The sequence below is a fragment of the Dipteris shenzhenensis genome, chromosome 27 (genome assembly GCF_047967505.1).
Source record: "Dipteris shenzhenensis isolate YYH24624 ecotype China chromosome 27, Dip_SZ_1.0, whole genome shotgun sequence".
NCBI classification, from domain to species: Eukaryota; Viridiplantae; Streptophyta; class Polypodiopsida; order Gleicheniales; family Dipteridaceae; genus Dipteris; species Dipteris shenzhenensis.
The window spans coordinates 4,754,986-4,774,698 of NC_141622.1; the positions used below are offsets into that span (position 1 = coordinate 4,754,986).

Below are 19,713 nucleotides of genomic sequence, written 5' to 3' on the forward strand. Positions count from 1 at the left end.
GCTTAAGAAAATTTGCAGTGATCCAACGTAAACATCTCACAAATTCAAGTATAGTGCTTACTTTTAGAGTTTCGGACACTTTGAACATAGGGTCGGTTGACCCCACCATATAAGTCAGCCCAAGCTTACATGGCTTCGACCCACTTTGCAGCTGAGTAGAAGCATTTGTGCCAATCATAGAGCCCGCATGTTTCAAGGCTTCATTGTATGTGGACCATTCTTGACCATCCGGGCTTCAGATATTCAAAAGTGTATGGGGTTCTTAAGTTTTTAAATATGTTGCATCATTAGACAATAGTTTCAGATAAACAAATAGAAATTTTGAAGCTCATGATATGAAATATAATTTCAGGCATAGATACAGAGAGTGACTCGAACAATTCAAAAAAAGGACTCAACAATGACAGCCAATTGGGTACCCAAGCTTGAGATAAATAAACTACCAGTTCGAGTTTGCACCTTTTCGTATGTTGCATTGGCAATGTGCATACAAGCCTACAATCACACACGAACATGCAACAAAACTACTGCAAATTCAATGCAAGGAAGAATTTTGATGCTGAACCTGAGATCCTTTCCACATGCAATATTTTGCTGTACCTTGGGTCCTTAACTAAGCACCTTTCAATCTGCTGAAAGCTGAAGATGCGAGGATCTCTGCTCTCAAATCCAAATTCCCTTTAGGACATGAAGAGCAGCAAGCATCAGCATGGTAATGGTTACCCTGCCTTTGCAAAAGACCAGATCCTACATAGAGCTCATATTTTCAGAGCTGCTCATGCAAGATTAGCCCAATGTATCAACGAGGTCTTCTTCTTTTCACATTGTACATTACATAGTTAGAACATAGCATGACCTAGGACAACATCAGTTGATGGGTGAAGATCATGTGATAGGCTGATTTCTTCAACATGCTTAAATATGGCATGGATTTTCAAATCAAATTTTATGTTTCGAACCGAGCTAACCAGATGTGTCATGTTGTACATCAATGGCCACAGACTGTTTATCAACGTTCTTCATGTAAGACAAAAGAGGACCTGGTGTTCACGAGACCTACTAAAACATGCAATTTGCTAATCCAAGGCTAAATGAAGTGCCCTGAAGAAAATGTGACACAGTGGAAGCCATGTGTGTGAAGAGGCATGAGGCTTTGAAAGCCTAATGGACGTGAGCAGCCTCCATGTTTAAAATAGAAAGAAAGTATGAAATGTGAGCTCATAGGATGCCCTCTCAAGCCAAGTTTTTGGTTGGGTGAAGACACGATCTTACACGTCCATGAGTAAGCTTTTATGCGACATAAACTGGTCAAGTATATACATAGAACTGTTGGGTTTATCTGGGTCACCTCCCCACGTGTGACACCCCAAGTGAAGAGGACATATGGGTAAGGTGTACAAGATGCATATCAGAGATGCCAAGGGGGCAGAACTGAGGGAATATGCATGGCTGCCACATGGGCGGCATGCAAGTTGCCATTTGGCCCGTGGGCAGCATGGACAGCAAGGAGAGCTGTCAAAGAATTGGACTAAGGGAATCCGTATGGTCTGTGAGTAGGACCCATCCCTTCTTATGTATGTCCAATCATCAGTATTATTGTTATTTTTTGGGAGGCCATTGTAAGCCTCAATTTTAGATACTAGCCACTTTTCAGATTCAAGGTGAATTGGGAGATACGCTCTCTTGTACTCCCTTTTGAAGAATTTTCAGTTTCAAGGTACTCTGTCGGCCAATTGAGTTGAATGTTGGATTGATGTTGATGGAGTCAGGAGGATAAGAAAAGTCATCATAGTCAGCAGCAGCTTGGAGCAGATAACACACTGCAAGGACAGCCAAGCTGTGCTGTCAGGGACAAGCCAAAGGGCTGCAAACAGATCTGCAGACCTGCGCATCAAAGAGGAGAAGTTTGGAGCTGATAAAACAGTCGGGCCTGAGCCTGCAGCACACAGGTGCAGCATGGAGGGCTTCAAGCACTTTTGAAGGGTTTCCAAGCTCTATATAAAGGGCCACAGAGGGGGCATTCCTTATTCATGCCTACGCAGCAACAGGAAGGTCCAGAACACCAACAGTTCCTGGCTTACTATACAGCAGCAAGGCGGACAGGAATCAAGGGAGACTTGTGCCACTGCAGACAGAGGTCAAGTATCACAGACCTAACACGGCCTTACCATTGGATGTCCATCGGAACAGCAAGAAGGTGTGTTTGCAGGGCATCACTACAGCGCCCCCTGAAGCTCTAGGAGAGCACGCAGGCGGATAGCATTTTGAAGGTGTCGCAAGGAGGTAGGAGAATAGTGTTGCGGTCATGTCTAGGCAGCACCCTGCTGCTAATGGTGGCACACTGTGCACACCTTTTGTACATGGCTTTGGTCCATCTTTGGGGCAATACATATTGTTGCCTCTACTCTCAATTGAGTATTTTTCAATTTTTATCTGCATCTCTCTCAATGCACTTGTGCACATTAAGGAAAGAAGTGTGACTTGAATTAGTGTGCTACATTATCTTCCCTTCCGGGGAGCATTAGTTGTCTCAAGCAGCAACCTCCGCCTCTGTTTTCTTCAGAGCCTTGAGAAGACTCACAAAATGCTGGAAGCTTGACGGTGAGAACCTTTGGAAGGAGATCTCGGTTCAAGCTTGTAGAAATCAACTTCTATGTCTGAACGGCAGATACCCTTGTGAGGAGGAGAGGGTGATCAAGATTTAGACAAGTGTACTCCTCCTAAGCCCTTCGTTCCCTCATCATGTCCATTAAATTGCCCATCTCAAGATTTAGGGAATTGGGTAAGCTCGACCGAAGCACCTACCCCCTATAGGAAAACAAGATCTGGAGCCAACTGGTGGTTCAAATGATCTGGGAGATAAACGACAGAAGTGGAGCTAAGGCCACAGGATGTCAAAAACGTGGCTGGGGAAATGGTGACAGCAACTGATCCAATTTCAGTCAGGGATAGGTGTGAGATGCAGAGGCCCTCGCCATCGTTATCGGCATGACTGCAGACTCGATCCTCCCTCACATTCAACTAGCGTACATCGCGTTTTCAGCATGGACCACGCTAAAGGATATATACAAGATCAACAATATGGCTAGTATGCTCGACTTAGAAACGGAACTCTACAATCTCAGGATGGAGGAGGGGGACATGGTGGGGTACTCTAATGAAGAAGGGCTAGTTGCAAACAAAGAGATCATAAAGCCTAAAATATGCATTGCATGGTTGGTTCTGGTCATGTACATAAAGGGTAAAGTCTTTAGGTACAATAGGTATGTTAGGTACTATAGGCATGTATTAGGTATGTTTTTTAAGGGGGGAAATTAGGTATCTTGATAATTAATTATGATACTATTTACTTTTCAATTTCAACTTTGAAAATAAATTACTGTGAGTTGTGATACTTTGAAGTTCTAATTTGTAAAAATGATTGTTAAGTTTCAATTTTAACTTCATAGCATGTGTAGTGTGCAATGTGTGACGTGTCTAATGCACCACAGTTAAGGACATTATCCAAACCACATATCCTATAAGTTATGACTTCAACTATGATACAATATACTATATAGTATGCAATGTGCATCTACTATTATCATACTAGATATACATAATACATTGTATGTACATACATATATATATATATATATATATATATAAATCTAACGTTTTATAAGTTTAGGAACTGTAGGTACTCGACCTTGAAACGTTTCTGACATTTTGTACCTGACAACCATGGTATATTGCAAGTCAGAGCATTGTAATCACGATAGAGGATGATTGGGAGTATACAACCATACGCACACAATAGAGGAAACGTGGATAAGGAGGAAGAGAGGAAGAGAGAGAGAGAGAGAGAGAGAGAGGAGTAGAAACACGTCTTGAGCGATTTGGGGGGAGGCAGTCCTTGTTCACATCCATACTATATTGATGACTCTATCTATCTAAACCCCAGTCCCCAAATATGTGTGGATTATTTATTTGAATTGTGAGCCTAACTCTACTCTTTAATTTCAGCATTGCGAATTGTTTTAATTCAAGTTTTGATTAACTATTGTTCAAAGGCAATCATGATTCTAACATACAACTATGTATATACATACATGCACTCACACGCTCATGCACTACATTCAAACATACATACAAATACAATTATTTATTTGTTTTTTCTTTATTTTCTTGTTTGTTCACATTGATAGATTTTGTGTGTATGTGTGTGTGCGCGCGGGAGTGTGTGATGTACACACACACAAACACATATATACATATACATATATATTTATATATGTGAGCGCATAGATAAATACATGCATACATGCATATGTATGTACATACATATATATTTTGTGTGTGAGAGAGAGAGAGACACACACACACACCTCCACACACACACATACAAACAAAAAAAAACTCTTTTACAAAAGAAACAAGTATGTGTGACACAAACACACACCTATGTACATAATGTTGGGTCCAAAAGGAACCATAGGTGAAGGGAAGAAAGTGCTATCAGCCCTTATATGCTATCACACACACAAAACCTATGTACGTATTGTTGGGTCAGACCCATGTGTTCAGGGTCTCTCTCACATGCCCGGAAAAAGGTAGCTACCATAGGTGAAGGGAAGAGAGTGCTATCAGCCCTTATATGGTATCCTCTATTAGTCAACCCACTATATGTGGGATTGCCCATTCACCATCAATGACATGTGTCTTCCACCGCGATAAGAGGTAAGGCCACCACCTCCAACGGCCTCCATTGAACGTATTCCAAACTAACATGTCAAGCCACCCCTCAAAGGATTCATCATTTCTACTTGTCCAAACTCTTAGACACCCACATGTTCATTTGTGGACAACTAGGTCCCACGGCCCCCCACCCCAATATGGGCTCCACAAATCAGATCTCGCCACTCTTGCCAAGCCTCAAGATAGAGCCCGGAGCCATGCCAGCCTGCTCATCATACCTGCTGTAGAACTAAGATATCATGATGTTCCCCAACTCTGGCTACACACAGAAGGCATATCCTCTGGCACATCTCCTGGAAAAGTTTGAGAAGATTCACATTTCAAGCATTATGAATCCTTCAAAGATCTGGTAGCTTCAAACAGTAAGCTACATCACTGATCTGCTAACATACGATGCAAATCCCTACAAAAGCATCCATCTCTTGTCACAAAGCTGGCCAAAGAAAGTCTCCACTGCTTTCAATAAAGCATCAGTACCTCGATTGTCTAATGGACAGCAGCATTTGCATTATACTTTAGAGATGGATTCCTTCAGATGCATGGTCGTCTCTGGTGTTACAAGCAATTTGGGCCTAGCATGCAGAGCAACGACGTACTGATGCTTTATTAGAAGGAGTGGAGACTTTCTTTGGCCAGCTTTGTGACAAGAGATGGATGCTTTTGTAGGGATACGCGTTGAGTCCCAAATTGGATGCAGGACTAGTATGTTGAGGATGGGGAGTCTGCAAGGCTCTATGATCAATTGTCTGAGGGACAGCAGCATTTGCATTATACTTTAGAGATGGATTTCTTCAGATGCATGGTCGTCTCTGGTGTTACAAGCAATTTGGGCCTAACGTGCAGAGTTGATCATAGAGCCTTGCAGACTCCCCATCCTCTACATACTAGTCCTTCATTGCATCCAATTCGGGACTCAACGCATATGCTTCTCAGACAACCTAATCTGAGTGAGCAACATATCTTAAGGTCAAATATTTTGTCTGCACAATGAAATAAGCCCCTAGCAAGTAATGCTCCCACGCAAAGAGAGCAAGCCACAGCCAGCAACTCTTACTCTCATATACTTGCAAATTCTTTCAGCATCCTGCAACATTCTATTCTGAAAGGCAACAACCTGTCCATTCTGCAACCCAGTACCCTGCATACGAAGCATGCCTACAGGAGCTCCCATAATGCCATGCATTCCATTTTGCATTCCTAGCTGCATGTTAGTGTTTCCATTCATAACTCTCTGCATTCCAACCTGCATACCCCCAAGCATAGTGCCTTGCATTCCAAGCTGAAAACCAACAGGATGATTTCCAAGCATTCCTTGACCATTCCCAACTTGGCCAACCACTGCTTGAAACACAGAACCACCATGAAAATATCTTGGATGCACTAAGGAATGCGGAATGACTTGCTGTCCATGATTTGCATGCTGAAAACCATTGCCAGGGCCATGCATATCAACACTAGGACCATGAAGAAACTGTTGCAATGGAGCACCCTGTCCATTTGGCATGACTATTGGCTGTCCATTCAATGGCATAGGCCCAATCAGCATTCTGATCATCATCAACAGAAGCTCCCTCAAACAAAGATTGTCCATCTTGAGGACTCCTGTCTGCTATCCCAATCCTCGTCACTGTGTGACATACTTGCTGAATTCTTCTTGCTGCAACTCAATTCCAGCAAAGCAATACTTGCACTAGAGACAACCACAACCTCACCTCCTTAAAGAAGATGGTGATGTCTAGCAACCACAGACTCAAACCCTTGAGGAAGCATGAAACCGGCCTTCAATAAATTGAAAGGGCAGTAAAACTAACCACTAACCAGTCAACACTGTTACATTAACAATTCAGCAAAAGTATTACCAGCAGATTGGGAGCTAGAGTGCCCCTGCACCAAGACAAAGACAGATAGGGTCTCCCTATGTCGGCGCATCTCAAGTAGATAGAGCCCAATCCAAACCTGGTTATGGAAATGGATCAATCGTGATAGTGGACCGAAGCCACTCCCCTCCTGATAGAGACAATGGTATCATCCCCAGATCTTGTAGTAGGCTAGGCAGGCGCAAAGAAGGTGTTCCTCATCTCAACCACTCCCAGTGTGCATAGCGTGCAAGTCCGCTGCTCTCGCGGTATATGTGTTGCTCTTCATGTCTCAATCCTAAGCTGATGGGATGAAACCCGCATCTGCCTAATGGCCATTCTCAGTGCATGTGAGACTCTTTTGTCCTCAAGATATAGAGGTCTGACGATGAGTCCCTCCTTTGAGACATTCAGGAAATGGTCGCGGTAGAACTGTGTCTTAGTAGGGAGCTCCTAATCTCCCCCCAAAGCCCGAGACGTGTGTGGAGCTGGAGAAGATCTAACTCTATGATACAATTAGTCTCATCTCGCAGGATACGTGCATACCATGTGTCCACCCCACCCTCAGCTAGTAGTTTGGATGACTCTAGAGCCAACCTCAGTAGTCTCCAATGAGGTAAGTCCCAAACTCTATGGATGAAAGTCACTGTCTGAAAGATGTCATCAATATGTAGTGGTGTCATGGCGAACTCTGCCTGTACTATCTCATGCGGGACTGAGGGCTTGCTCCGAATCATCCTAGATCCCATGGTCACCTGTAGCTTCTCAAATTTCCTCCACACTACTATCGGTAGATCACATCCCCAGAAGGGTGCTGCATATATGGCAGTCGGTCGCACTAGCGTATCGAAATCCCAACACTTCGTCGGTGGATCTTGAAAGTGTGCCTGGAAACATTGTCTCTCCAATCGGACCAAAGCACCCTGTCCCCGTGTGAGTTGTGCATGGGCTGCATGTGTCATAGTGAAATGGACACTATGAAAACTACTCCCAAATATGTGTAGGACTGCACTATCTCCATTGGCTCGGCTCGATAATTGAAACTAAGTCAACAGATCACTGCATGTCAGGTGTCGAAGACCATAACCTTGGTCTTCCCAAGGTTGACTATCAGGTCTCTCTACAGAACATCTCTAAGGCCTCCAAGTGTCTCTGCAACCCCTCCTTTGAGGATGAGATAAGGACTATATATCAGCGTATAGCAATATCCGTATCATGAGATCGGCCAGTAGTAGTGATCCTTCGCCTCCTAGGCGGTCTATGAAAGAGGTGCTCTCATCAATGTACAGCCCGAAGAGAGTCGGTGAGAGAGGGCAGCCCTGCTTCACTCCGATTGTACTCTCGACTCAATCCGATAGGCCACCTGGGGCACGAACTTTGCCTATGACTGACTCATATAGGCTCATCACCCCCCATATCAGTGTCTCTGGAATCTGAAGCTCCTATAACCTCCTGATCATGCAGGATCGTGGGACAATGTCAAAAGCCTTCCGAAAGTCTAGAAAGCATGTGTAGACTTTGTGGTGTCTAGACCTCGCCTCCTCAATGATAGCCTTCAGAGTGAAGATGTGATCTAGGGTAGAGTGTAGTCTGCCTATCCTAGTGCCTGCTACCCTTGAGCCTCTGTGTGACTGCTGAGTTCCCTCTCTAGAGCTAATCCATAAATCTTGGGTAGAGTGTGGCCAATCATAAGGTATGATAGTTCCCCGTCTCCAAAGGGTCCCCGACTTTGTGTATCGGCACAATAGTGGTGGTACTCCAAGCAAGTGGAAAACCGTGACACAACCCGGTTAAACATATGTGCTAAGATTGGGGCTAGGACCTCCTATCCATGTGCAAAGTGCTCAGCCCGAAGGCCCTCGTGGTCCTGCGCTCTCCGATTGTGTAGGCGCCGAAGTGCAGCCCGTACATTCTGTGTGGTGAATAGATGACAAGTAGTGGGCCTAGGCATGGAGGACATATCCGATCGTGTCTGAATCTAGGCATCACAGAGGGAGCATGCATATGTGTGCCACACATCTGGGTCAGTGATGGGGATAGGTGGCTTCCCCTCTGATAGAAATCCCCATCCAATGGTCGGGTCTCCTCCTCAGAATCTGGCAATCTCATCCATCCTATGTGTGAGGAAAGTCCATCTCTTACGACGCGTTAGTCGTTGATAGATCCTCTGTGCCTCAGGTGATGTCAGATGACTCAAAGCCTGCTCCTGTGTGAAGTGGGCTCTCGCCTCTCTCCACTCGTCCTTGAACCAAGGAGTCTGAGGCATCTTTCCATCTCGGGCCCGCACGGATAGGGTCATGGGAAAAGATCTGATAGCAGCCTCATATACCACTTAGACAAGGGTGTTGTAGGCACTGGTGAGATCTATATCATCTCCAAGTAGAGCCGCGAGCTCCTTGGCAAGGTGGCTTATGTACACTGGGTCAAGGGCATAAAGTGAATCTGAAAGCGTGGGAGCGTGGGGGGAGCTCTCCCTATGGCTAGCATGGTTGTGAAGATATGAAAGGCCAAGTATAGGTAGTCAGCTCAGAGTGAAGGGGGGGGGGGGGGGGGGGGTATGACGAAGTCATGTATCCGTGAGACAAAGTCTAGTGGGCCTAGTAGATAGTCCACTGTACCAGATCCACGACCATGTGGGAAGCAAGTGAGTCTCTCGGAAGATGGCCATTAAAGATGATCAAGTCATGGATTGCCCCCAGCTCAAGCAGATGTCGTCCATATCCTATCACCTGTGGGCATCTGCAAAATGCCTTAATATCCCAAGCTCAGCTGCATCTAGTTCCGGGACTGTGTGGGTCTCTATCATCATCTAAGAAGTCAAGCAGGCCCACATGTCTATTTCCTACCTGTGCATTGAAGTCCCCCAGTAGGAGGGTGTCTCTCTATCTGGAAAACACCGTGATGTCATCATGGATCGTTTCATATGGGCTCTGTCCATCTATAGTGACCTCTCGTGCATAGAGGATGACGTGTCTAGAGGAAAGTAGCACACTGCAATGAAGATAGGCCGAGCATCTGGGAGCTGAACTCGAATCCACATGTGTCGTGCATGCTCTTCTCTCCGAACCATAGATATGAGTGGTCTCAATTGTGATCTGAAAAGGGCAGCCACTCCCTCGGAGCCTCGGACTCCGCTATCTCTTCTCAACTATCTTCTGTGAGCTGACTCCCATGTGTATCCAGTCGCTGTGGGCAGCCCTCGCTCTGGACTCTCAAGTGTTTTGGTGTAGAAAACTATTTCTATCATTATATGTCTCTAGGAAACCTGTTGGCTCAGACCATAATGTGCCATTACAGTTCCATACTGCTATTTTCAGTCCGGTATGTGCACACATCCTATGAGCTTGACACTGTCACAATTCTCCATCTTCCTTCTCTTCTTTATCCTCTTTCTCGGATAATCACCCTACCATCCCTAGAGAGAGCTCACACACACACATACCCCTCATACACACCAAGATCTCTCATGGGCTTGACCCCCCCGCCGATCTCATGGGCTTGACCCCCCCGCCGACATTCAGAGAACCATTGCAATGATGCCACACCACCGCTTCCATCCTCTCCTCCATGGCATGTGCACGCATACATAAACAAGTACTAATATGCCCATCGTCTATGTGCTTGAGCATGCGAGTGCACATACGCGTATGTGTGCGTGAGCGCGCGCGCACACTTTTTTTTTTAGCGAAATCTTTTATTGATTATATTATATGAGTAGCAACCTCAAAATAAGGTGCTACAATTACATCAACTGAAAATTTCAGTATATGCCAAAAAGACCTCATGATCTATGCAGCGGGTCTGCAAGCAATCAAAGAAAGATTGCTACAGAGAACGCCTAAAAAAGCCAAACAGAGAGAAAGTAGGATTATCAAAGACTTTACAATTCCTATATGTCCATAAAGTCCATAGTGCCCAATAGTGAACCCAAACAAAGAAAAGATGAAACTCCAGTCTGGATGGATGAAACCCAAATAACCAGAAGAACTTCCCAAAGGGAACAGATGGGAATCTCGCTCGCACGCGCTGTCGAAGCAGATAAAAAAACTCACGAGATCACGGACAATGCCGCACATGCGCGCACACACACACACATACACACACATAAACATGCACACAAACATATACATATTTATACATACACACGTGTGTGTGTGTGTGTGTGTGCACGTGTGTGTGCTTCTTTGACTGGAAGCATGTTCTTTCTCATCTGGAATGGAATGGACGGCAATCTTTGCTTGGGAATTCTTTGAGAGCTGAAAGCATTCACTGGTCGAAAGTCTTTCAGCCTCCCATGGCTTTATAGGAGCCTCTACATTCCTACTTTGTCTCATTTAAAGGCATCACCTCGGTTACTGATGTTATAGATGATGCTCGTACTGTGCTCCCCTTTGCTCTAGCAGCCACTACATATGGATTGGGCTCTCATTATCGTCCTTTGTGGCGACAAATTACTTCTATGCTTTTGCCTTTTGTTCCGATTCCTCCTTTGGAACTCCAAGACCGGCTGGAAGATTGGATTTTGACTTCTCCAAGGTCCTCTTCTCGTCCTTTGAGGCTATCTCAGATTACTGTACCTGCATTGTATAAAATTCTTTTGCCTCAACCTTGGGTTTCAGAGAGATGTGATTCTGTTTGGCGAATGCATCGCCCAGCCAAGTGATGGAGGAAAAGATTACAGCAACTTTGGGCCTATAAAGTACCACTTCGGCAACAAGTTTTCTTTTGGCGAGTTCTTTTGAGAGTGTTTCCATCTGAACAGCTATTAGCTCATCGATACATTGCTCCTGTACTTCGCCACAGATGTTCTGCTTCATCGGAGACTGTGCCTCACTTGTTTTGGCATTGTCCGTGCTCTCGTGAGCTTTTTGATCTGCTTCAACAACGCCTGCGAGCGAGATTCCCATCTGTTCCGTTTGGGAAGTTCTTCTGGCTATTTGGGTTTCATCCATCCAAATCAGAGTTTCATCTTTTCTTCATTTAGGTTTGCTACTGGGCACTATGGACTTTATGGACATATAGGAATTATAAAGTCTTTGGTGATTCTACTTTCTCTCTGTTTGGCTTTTTTAGGCGTTCTCTGCAGCAATCTTTCTTTGATTGCTTGCAAACCCGCTGCATAGATCATGAGGTCTTTTTGGCATATACTGAAATTTTCAGTTGATGTAATTGTAGCACCTTGTTTTGAGGTTGCTACTCATATAATATAATCAATCAAAGATTTCACCCAAAAAAAAGTGTGTGTGTGTGTGTGTGGGGGGGGGGGGGGGTTTTGACCCTGTGATTCAAAAGTTCAAGCTCCCTACTTATATTAAAAAGAATCACAAGGGCAAAAAACAGGTGGTTTTTATTGACAGTGCAGTTTCTTCACTGCATCTCTTTTTACAAAGCAACAATCTTAAACTGGAGGATGTTGTGTTTGATCCTCCTCCAGTTTGATCTTGTAACTTTTTACTTGGTTACCTCATGACTTTTGCTCTGAGGCTTTACTTGTAAATTTTTCCTTTGTACTTATTGGTGGGTTTTTACCTCTTTTTGGGGTTTCCCACACAGAAATATAAGATTTCACTATTTAAAAAAAAGTGTATGTGTGTGTGTGTGTGGGAGGAGACAGGTCAATGGAGCTTCTCCCTGTTCCTTCCTGCATGCTCATCAATTATCCAGGCCCCTTAGGGTGTTTCAAGTCTTCCCAAGCCCTCATCCGAGTCTCGAACTTGTCATGCAATCAATTGGGCCTTCAATCCCTGCTAGCATCTGCTGTATAGCAATTTCCAAGGCAGTTTCAGTGCTATCTGCAGGTCACCAGAGAGTTCCCCTGCAGTTCACAACTTTTGCCGACTCTTTTCACCATGGAGGCAAAGATGGATGCCATTTTGAGGACTCTCAATTGGAACCTGGTCCATAGACCTCTCAAGAGCAAGGTGATCGGCACCAAGTGGTATAAGGCAAAGTTTAATTCCAATGGCAGTTTGGACAAACACAAAGCCAGGCTAGGGTCAAAGGTTATGACAACACGGATGGCGACCATTATGGATCGTCCATTTTTCCAATGAACGTCAAGTCTTGTTTTAAAATGGCAACGTGGAGGAAGACGTTTACATGGAGCAGCCAAATGGATTTCATGTTCCAGGCTTCGCTACACAAGTATGCACACTGAAGAAACCTTTATGAGGGCTGAAACATCCCCCAAAGGCACAATACCAGCACATTGATGACTTCCTTAATGAGATTGGATTATCTTGAAGTCCATCAGACCTTTTTTAGGGGAATGCCTCGGAAGATCATAATCTTGTATGTTGATGATCACAAAGGGAAGATTTTGCAGGTCAAGGGACTCTTGATGAACAAGTACGAGATAATTGATCTAATTCTCACAAGTGATCACAAAGGGAAGATTTTGCAGGTCAAGGGACTCTTGATGAACAAGTACGAGATGATTGATCTAGGACTTCTCCACTATATCCTTGGAATAGAATTCAGGCAAAGAGAGCACAACATCTTCATTTCCCAAGAGGAGTATTGCTGTGAAATTTTGGAGCGGTCCCAAAGTGGTTCTAGATGGAGGACTGCAAGAAGGCGGTGACATCAATGGAGGTCGAGCTGAAGCTAAGTAATGATGATACTTCTCAGCTTGTTGATACCAGCAGAAACGGACAGTTGGTGGGCATTTAGCTTTATCAAGCTAACACTCAACTGGATCTTTCTTTTAATGTTGGTGTACTTTGTCAGTTTCTTTGAAACCAAGGGAGTATCATTGGAAAGAAGGATAGCGGGTGCTCAGTTATAAGAACGTATGGAATCAATTACAGCACAGGTGTGGAGCTGGGTGGACTCTATGATTCTGATTGGGCACTTAATTAAGATACCAGACACTCAACATCAAGGTATTGTTTCATGCTTCCATCAGGTGTCTATTTAAGAAACAGCCAACAGCTACCCTTTCTTCAACGGAGGCGCAATACAAGGCAGCTTGTGTCACAACCTGCGAGTTGTTGTGGATCAGGTGGATTTTGGAAGATAAGGATGTTCTTCACGAGGGTGCAACGGTGATTTTGTGCGACAATCAGAGTTGCATAGCTATTGCCAAGAACCATGTGTTCATGCATGAACAAAACACATTGAGGTCCATTGCCATTATATCCATAAGCTCATCATCCAAGGGATCATGGAGCTGATGTCCTGTCCAACTTCCGACAACATTTCCTCATATGTGTTCACGAAGTCTCTTCCCAAAGACAAGCTGGAGCACCTCATATAACACGTGGGTATGGGCCCATAGTGAATCATTGAGAAGGGCTGTTCGGATAGATCACTGACCCACCTGTGAGCCCCCATATGAGGATGCAGGCTCCGTGGACCTGATTAGGGAAGGTACATACCTGGAGCATGTGCCTACTGTAACGGCTTCTTCGACATGTGCATTACAGGCTGGAGCACTCCTGGAACAGTGCAAAGGTCTCAAAAGGGTTTGTGTCACATCTGCAATAGATTCTGCAGCAGTGGCAGGTATATCTTTAGGCCTGGGATGGCTTGGGATGGCCTGAGAACACGCAGAATACAAACAGGCCGGCAAACCTGCAGTCGAGGTAATTTTTATTGTCCTAGGCCAGCCTAGATATGGTTGGTTCACCAGGTCGTCTTGATGAGGGTGTTGGCTGCCTATAAAAGGAGCCATAGGTGGCCCATGTCTCTATCCCACTGAAGCCCTCCAAAGAAGACATGCAAGAGCAGAACCTAGCCACTTGTGCACTCTTCTCTGGCTGTCCTTTTGCCTAGCAGAAGTTTGCGGAATGTTTGTATCTCCTCCTTGAAGCAATTTTCCTCTGGTGGTTGGTATAATCTAAGTATTATTGGAAGCATATGCGCTGCTCTAACTCTTTGTTCTTTTACAGCTTGTGGATTCACGTAAGTAATTGGAAAGTGTCACCGAGGTGAATCTGCTGCGTTGGAGGTTGAAGCATTGGGCCTCTAGTTCTAACAAATATACATATGCATGTATATGTATACATATATGTATGTATATATCTATGTGTATGTATATGTATATGTATAAATCTATATACATATATATACATGTACAAACATGCATGCACAAACGCACACACATACGCGAGCACACAGCTTTTTTTTGGGAGGGGTGAAAAGAGTGATTATATTACAGAGAAGCTAACCTGAAAAAGGGCATCACAATTACGTATACACACACACACATATATATATATGTGTACGTATATGTGTGTGTGTGTGTGTGTGTGTGAAAAAGGGCATCACAATTACGTATACACACACACACATATATATATATGTGTACGTATGTGTGTGTGTGTGTGTGTGTGTGTGTGTGTGTGTGTGTGTGTGTGTGCAGTGTGCACGTGCGTGCATGTGTGTGTGTGTGTGTGTGTGTGTGTGTCTGCGCGTAGTGTGTGTGTGAGAGAGAGACGTGTGTGTGTGACGGTAAGCGTGGTGTGTGATGGTGAGCGTGGTGTGAGCCTCGACGAGAGTTGGCTGCCGGTGTGTGACGGTGAGCGTCGATCCTGATTGCTGGTCAGCGTCGCCCGTCGTTGTTTGGCGCCCATCCTTTTGTCTGCACCATCGTACGGCCGTCGTACGGTTCCGTACAGATTCTGCGTCAGATTACCGTACCATCGCTGATCCTTTCTACCCTGCACGTCAGCTTTTACCTACAGTTTTCCTTCCTAAAGCCCATACAGTCTGTCCGTCTTTTTCCTGTTTAATCAATTCCTACAGTCGTCAACTCTTCCGTACAGACTGTTTGTTGTCCTGTGCAGCCTGTCAGTGATCCCGTACTGCTTGTCGGTCCTTCTTGCAATCTCTATAATCTGTCCGTACAGTTTTTGTTGGTTCCTTTGTTGTGTCCGTACAGTGCTTCATCCCAGCATCCGTACTTCCTGCCAGCCTCTCGTTGTGCCCTGTTCGATTCTCCTTGTTTGATATCTGTTTAATTCCTTGGCCCCCATGGCAGAAGCAAACAAGTTCTATGTCAAGAGAGCCCTCTCTCCTGAACCCAAAAGACAACTAAGGGAAGCCTCTTCCCCCATAGCTCCTTCTTCTGAAGATGCTTCCTATGTGTTTGATATGCTGAATGATGATTTTCAACAAAGCAGAAGGGAATGGATTCAACCTGCTCCGGAACTCACTTACAAAATGAAGCTGCCATCTCTTGTGCAACCTTTGAAGAAGCTTTCTCAAACTGCAGTTATCATCTTTTTCCCAGGCAAAATTCCCTCTGCTAATGATGTGGGGCAATGGGTAAATTCTCTCCTAGGTGGATGCTTTGTAGAAGGAGTCTATTTTGCCTCCCGAGGATTTTATGAAGTTCATCTTTTGGATGCTTTGACAAAACAAAAGATGCTGGAAATGTCCCCTTTATTTTTTGGTCGCCAGATGGTGCATATCATGCCCTGGTCCCCCAATAAGGACTATCAGAACCTCATCAAGCATCATTGCCCTGTATGGGTTGAAGTGGTTGATTTTCCAGATTATATGAGAACAGAGCTTCCAGGTTTAGCTATGACATTGGGACAAGTGATCTGTCCCCCTCGTCCAACAGGTAATAAAAATCGTTTTTGCATATTATGGGATACTGATAGGCCGACCCCTTCATCTATTGCAGTTGAGATTGAGGGTGTTAATTTGGGCAAGAAATATTTCACCTTAAAATGGGGCATTTTTGCTGGAGCTTGTTTTTCTTGTCACAAATTTGGGCATCTTGCTTCGGAGTGTCCTTCTATCCTTCATCCACCTCCTCCAGCTGCTATTCCTCTGCCATCTAATAAAGGAGGTCAGAAGACATATGTGGAAAAGATTGAAGCTAAAGGAGCAAAGCCTTCAGTTCATACAGGGAGCCAGGCCAATTCAGCTCAAAATAAGGATAAAGGCAAAAGCAAGTTAGGAGAAAACATTCCATCTTCTCATGAGGGATGGCAGACTGCAAAGAAGACGGTCCCTCTTAAACAAAGACCTCTCCAATCTCGTAATTGGGATGCCTCTGCTCCTTCTCCAGGACAATCTTCTACCTCTTCAAGCAGCCCCATCTCAAAGGCTTGGGTCAATGCAGTCAAAAAGGGTCTTCCCCTTTGTGAAGAAGATGATATTATTAGGGAATTGGAAGCTGAGGGTCAGCAAGACCCTGTGGCAATGGCAGAGGCTTGAGGCCTCCCGCTCTTTTGGAGGACCGATCATTCTCTTGTATATATTTTCATGCGTGCTTCCCTTAAATGTTTTTGCTATAATATACAGGGCCTCTGTAACCAGAATAAATGGAGGCTTCTCTGGCATTATATAAATACAACTCATCCGGATGTTGTATGTCTCCAAGAGCATAATCAGCATTTTTTTGCTGGACAGCATGGGTTTTTTTCAGGATATGATATATTCTATTCAAGATCGGAACAATTTTCTGGGCTGTGCATCTTAGCCAGACATGATCTGCATCCCTTGATAGCATATAATGATCTAGGTGGACGATGGATGATTATCCAATGCATGATCAATGGAGAGATTTTTGAAATTGGATCTTTGTATGCCTCTCAAAATTCAGCTTCCAGAGCTCAAATGTGGAACTCCATAAAGCAATATCCCTGGTCCTCTAATGCTCTACTTTGTGGCGATTTTAACAATTCTCCTCACTGGAAGGACAATACCACGCATAAATCACATATGCTGCCCTCTGAAATCCAGCAATGGGAACACATGACTTCATCACTTCGATTTGCAGATTTATGGACAGCAACTCATCCTTCAGTGATGGGATTTACATATCACCATAATGCTCTCACAGATTATTGGGCCAGGCTTGATAGATTTTATCTCATTCATGCTCAGCAATATGATGAATATACATGTCAGATGTGGACTGATTATTCACAACAATTATCTGATCATACTCCACTTTGGCTCACCCTTTCTTTTGGAATGCCTCTGGATGACTTGCAGCTCTCTCCAGTCAGAAATTTACAGGTTAATCAATTCTATCTTTCTCATGAAAAATTTCAGCATATGATCAGACTGGCTTGTAGGCCATTGCTATCCCATGCTCAGGAGGATCTGGAATTTGCTTGGATCTCTTTCATACATCGTATTCAAAATGTCATCAAGGAATATGGAAGATGGTACTTGGCAGAAACCAGACAGCATATCCAGTGGGCAAAATCATACAAGCAGTATCTTGTACAGATTAGTCATCAAAGATCACTATCTGATTCTGAGCAGCATTTATTGTCTTGTGCTTCTTCTATAATTGATGCCAATGACAAACGCAAGCTGTCAAAATGGCAGATTAGGGCCAGAGTTAAACCTATGCTAGATAAGGGCTGTTCCTCTAAATCTTTTTTCCGGAACTTACATGCACACAGACAAAGCCAATCTATCATGAGGGTAAGGAAATCAGATGGTCTGTGGACCCAGTCTCTCTCTCAGCTTGAAAAACAATGTCTGGATCATTTTCAGTTTCTTTATTCTCAGCCATCCTCTTCTGCACCTCAGGTCGCATTGGCTCGTAACAGATTTACTGAGCTTGTTTCTCCCATTGTCTCCCCGCAAAAAGCATCAATGCTGGAAATGCCTTTTTCAGATGATGATTTGGATGAAGCCCTTAAGCATTTGGGTAAACATAAATCCCCTGGCTGGGATGGTCTGACGGTTGAATTTTTCGAAGCCTTTTGGCCAGAAATAAAGGGTCCAATTCTGCAGTTTATTAATGCAGCATGGCAGCACCAACATCTTCCTTCAGCTTGGAAGCATGGTTTGGTTAGGCTTGTGCCCAAAAAGATTCTTTGTGAGACTATGGATGACTGAAGACCAATTACTTTGATGCCGGTGATATACAAACTGATTGCCAAAATGTTGGTACATCGGATAAAGGATATCCTTCATGATGGACTTCATCCCAGGCAATATGGCTTTGTTCCAAGACGGCACATACATGACAATATCACTAACACTCTTATCGCAATGGAATATGCTAAATATTCAGATCAAGATGTGTTGGTCATGCAGGTGGATGTGGCGAAGGCGTTTGATACAGTACAGTGGGATTATGTCTCTCAAATCATGCAAAAACTTGGTTTTGGGCCAAAGCTATCTAATGTCATATATTGGCTTTATTCAAATTCCACTGCACAATGCTTTATAGGGAAACATTTGTCTGAGTCCTGAACTCTCGAACGTTCGGTTCGACAAGGATGTCCTCTCAGTGCCTTGCTTTATGCCATCGCTTCACATCCTTTGCTTCTTTATATGGATCACATGGTTGATACTGGACAGCTAGAGGGGCTTCAGATTTCTGGTTCACGACCCTTCATAGCGCAGGCCTATGCAGATGATTCATTTTTCATGCTAAAGAACAGTCCATTGGAGATTCGCCTCTTGATGGATACCCTTTCAGATTTTGGGTTGGCAGCTGGTCTTAAAATTAATTTTCAGAAATCAAAACTCTTGCCTCTTAAGCTTTGTGATTGGCATGCTATTCTGTGGCCAGGCCAGATTATTCAACCTGAAAATATAGTCAGACATCTGGGTTATCCTATTGGCTGGAAAATCAGTAATAAGCAACAAATGTTGTGGGTGTTCAACAAAATTCAGGACAAATTACAATATTGGAAGATTTCCACATGGCCTCTGCATGTACGGCTTCGAATTGTCCAGTCTATTGTTCTAGCTTATGTCCAGTTCTACCTTCCTCTTTTACATTGGTCATCTCGAGATCTCTCATCTTTTATGTCTCAAGCCATGGAGATTTTTTGGAAAACCAAGCTTCATAAAAAAGCTTTACGGTTGCTCAAAATGGACTTGCTTTGCTCACAAGGAATGCATGGTGGTTTGAATATAATAAACATCAAATATCATGTGTTGGCAAGAAAGATTACTATGCTCAAAACATTCTTTCAACAAGAGCAGCCTTGGTCTATTATGTTAGCAATTTTGTGTGGTCAGATGCGCACACATGCTTATGGACATTGGATAGTAGATCCATCGGAAGTAGTACTTGGAAAATTTCAAGGTAAAATCCCTGGTTGTCCATTTTCTAATTCCTTGATTCAGGATTGGAAGCAAGTACTCTCTCACATCAAATGGTCTCCTCATCCTGCTTCTCTAGCAT

At 44.0% G+C, this 19,713-nt stretch overlaps 1 protein-coding gene across 1 annotated transcript in view; it reads right to left on the reverse strand.

Moving 5' to 3' along the window:
• LOC147883765 (uncharacterized) overlaps nucleotides 1–19,713 on the reverse strand; it is a 72,696-nt gene that overhangs the window by 26,231 nt on the left and 26,752 nt on the right. The window contains exon 2 of the mRNA XM_087398659.1: nucleotides 62–233. Coding sequence (XP_087254785.1) covers nucleotides 62–233 — 172 coding nt within the window. The remainder of the gene's footprint in view (nucleotides 1–61; nucleotides 234–19,713) is intronic.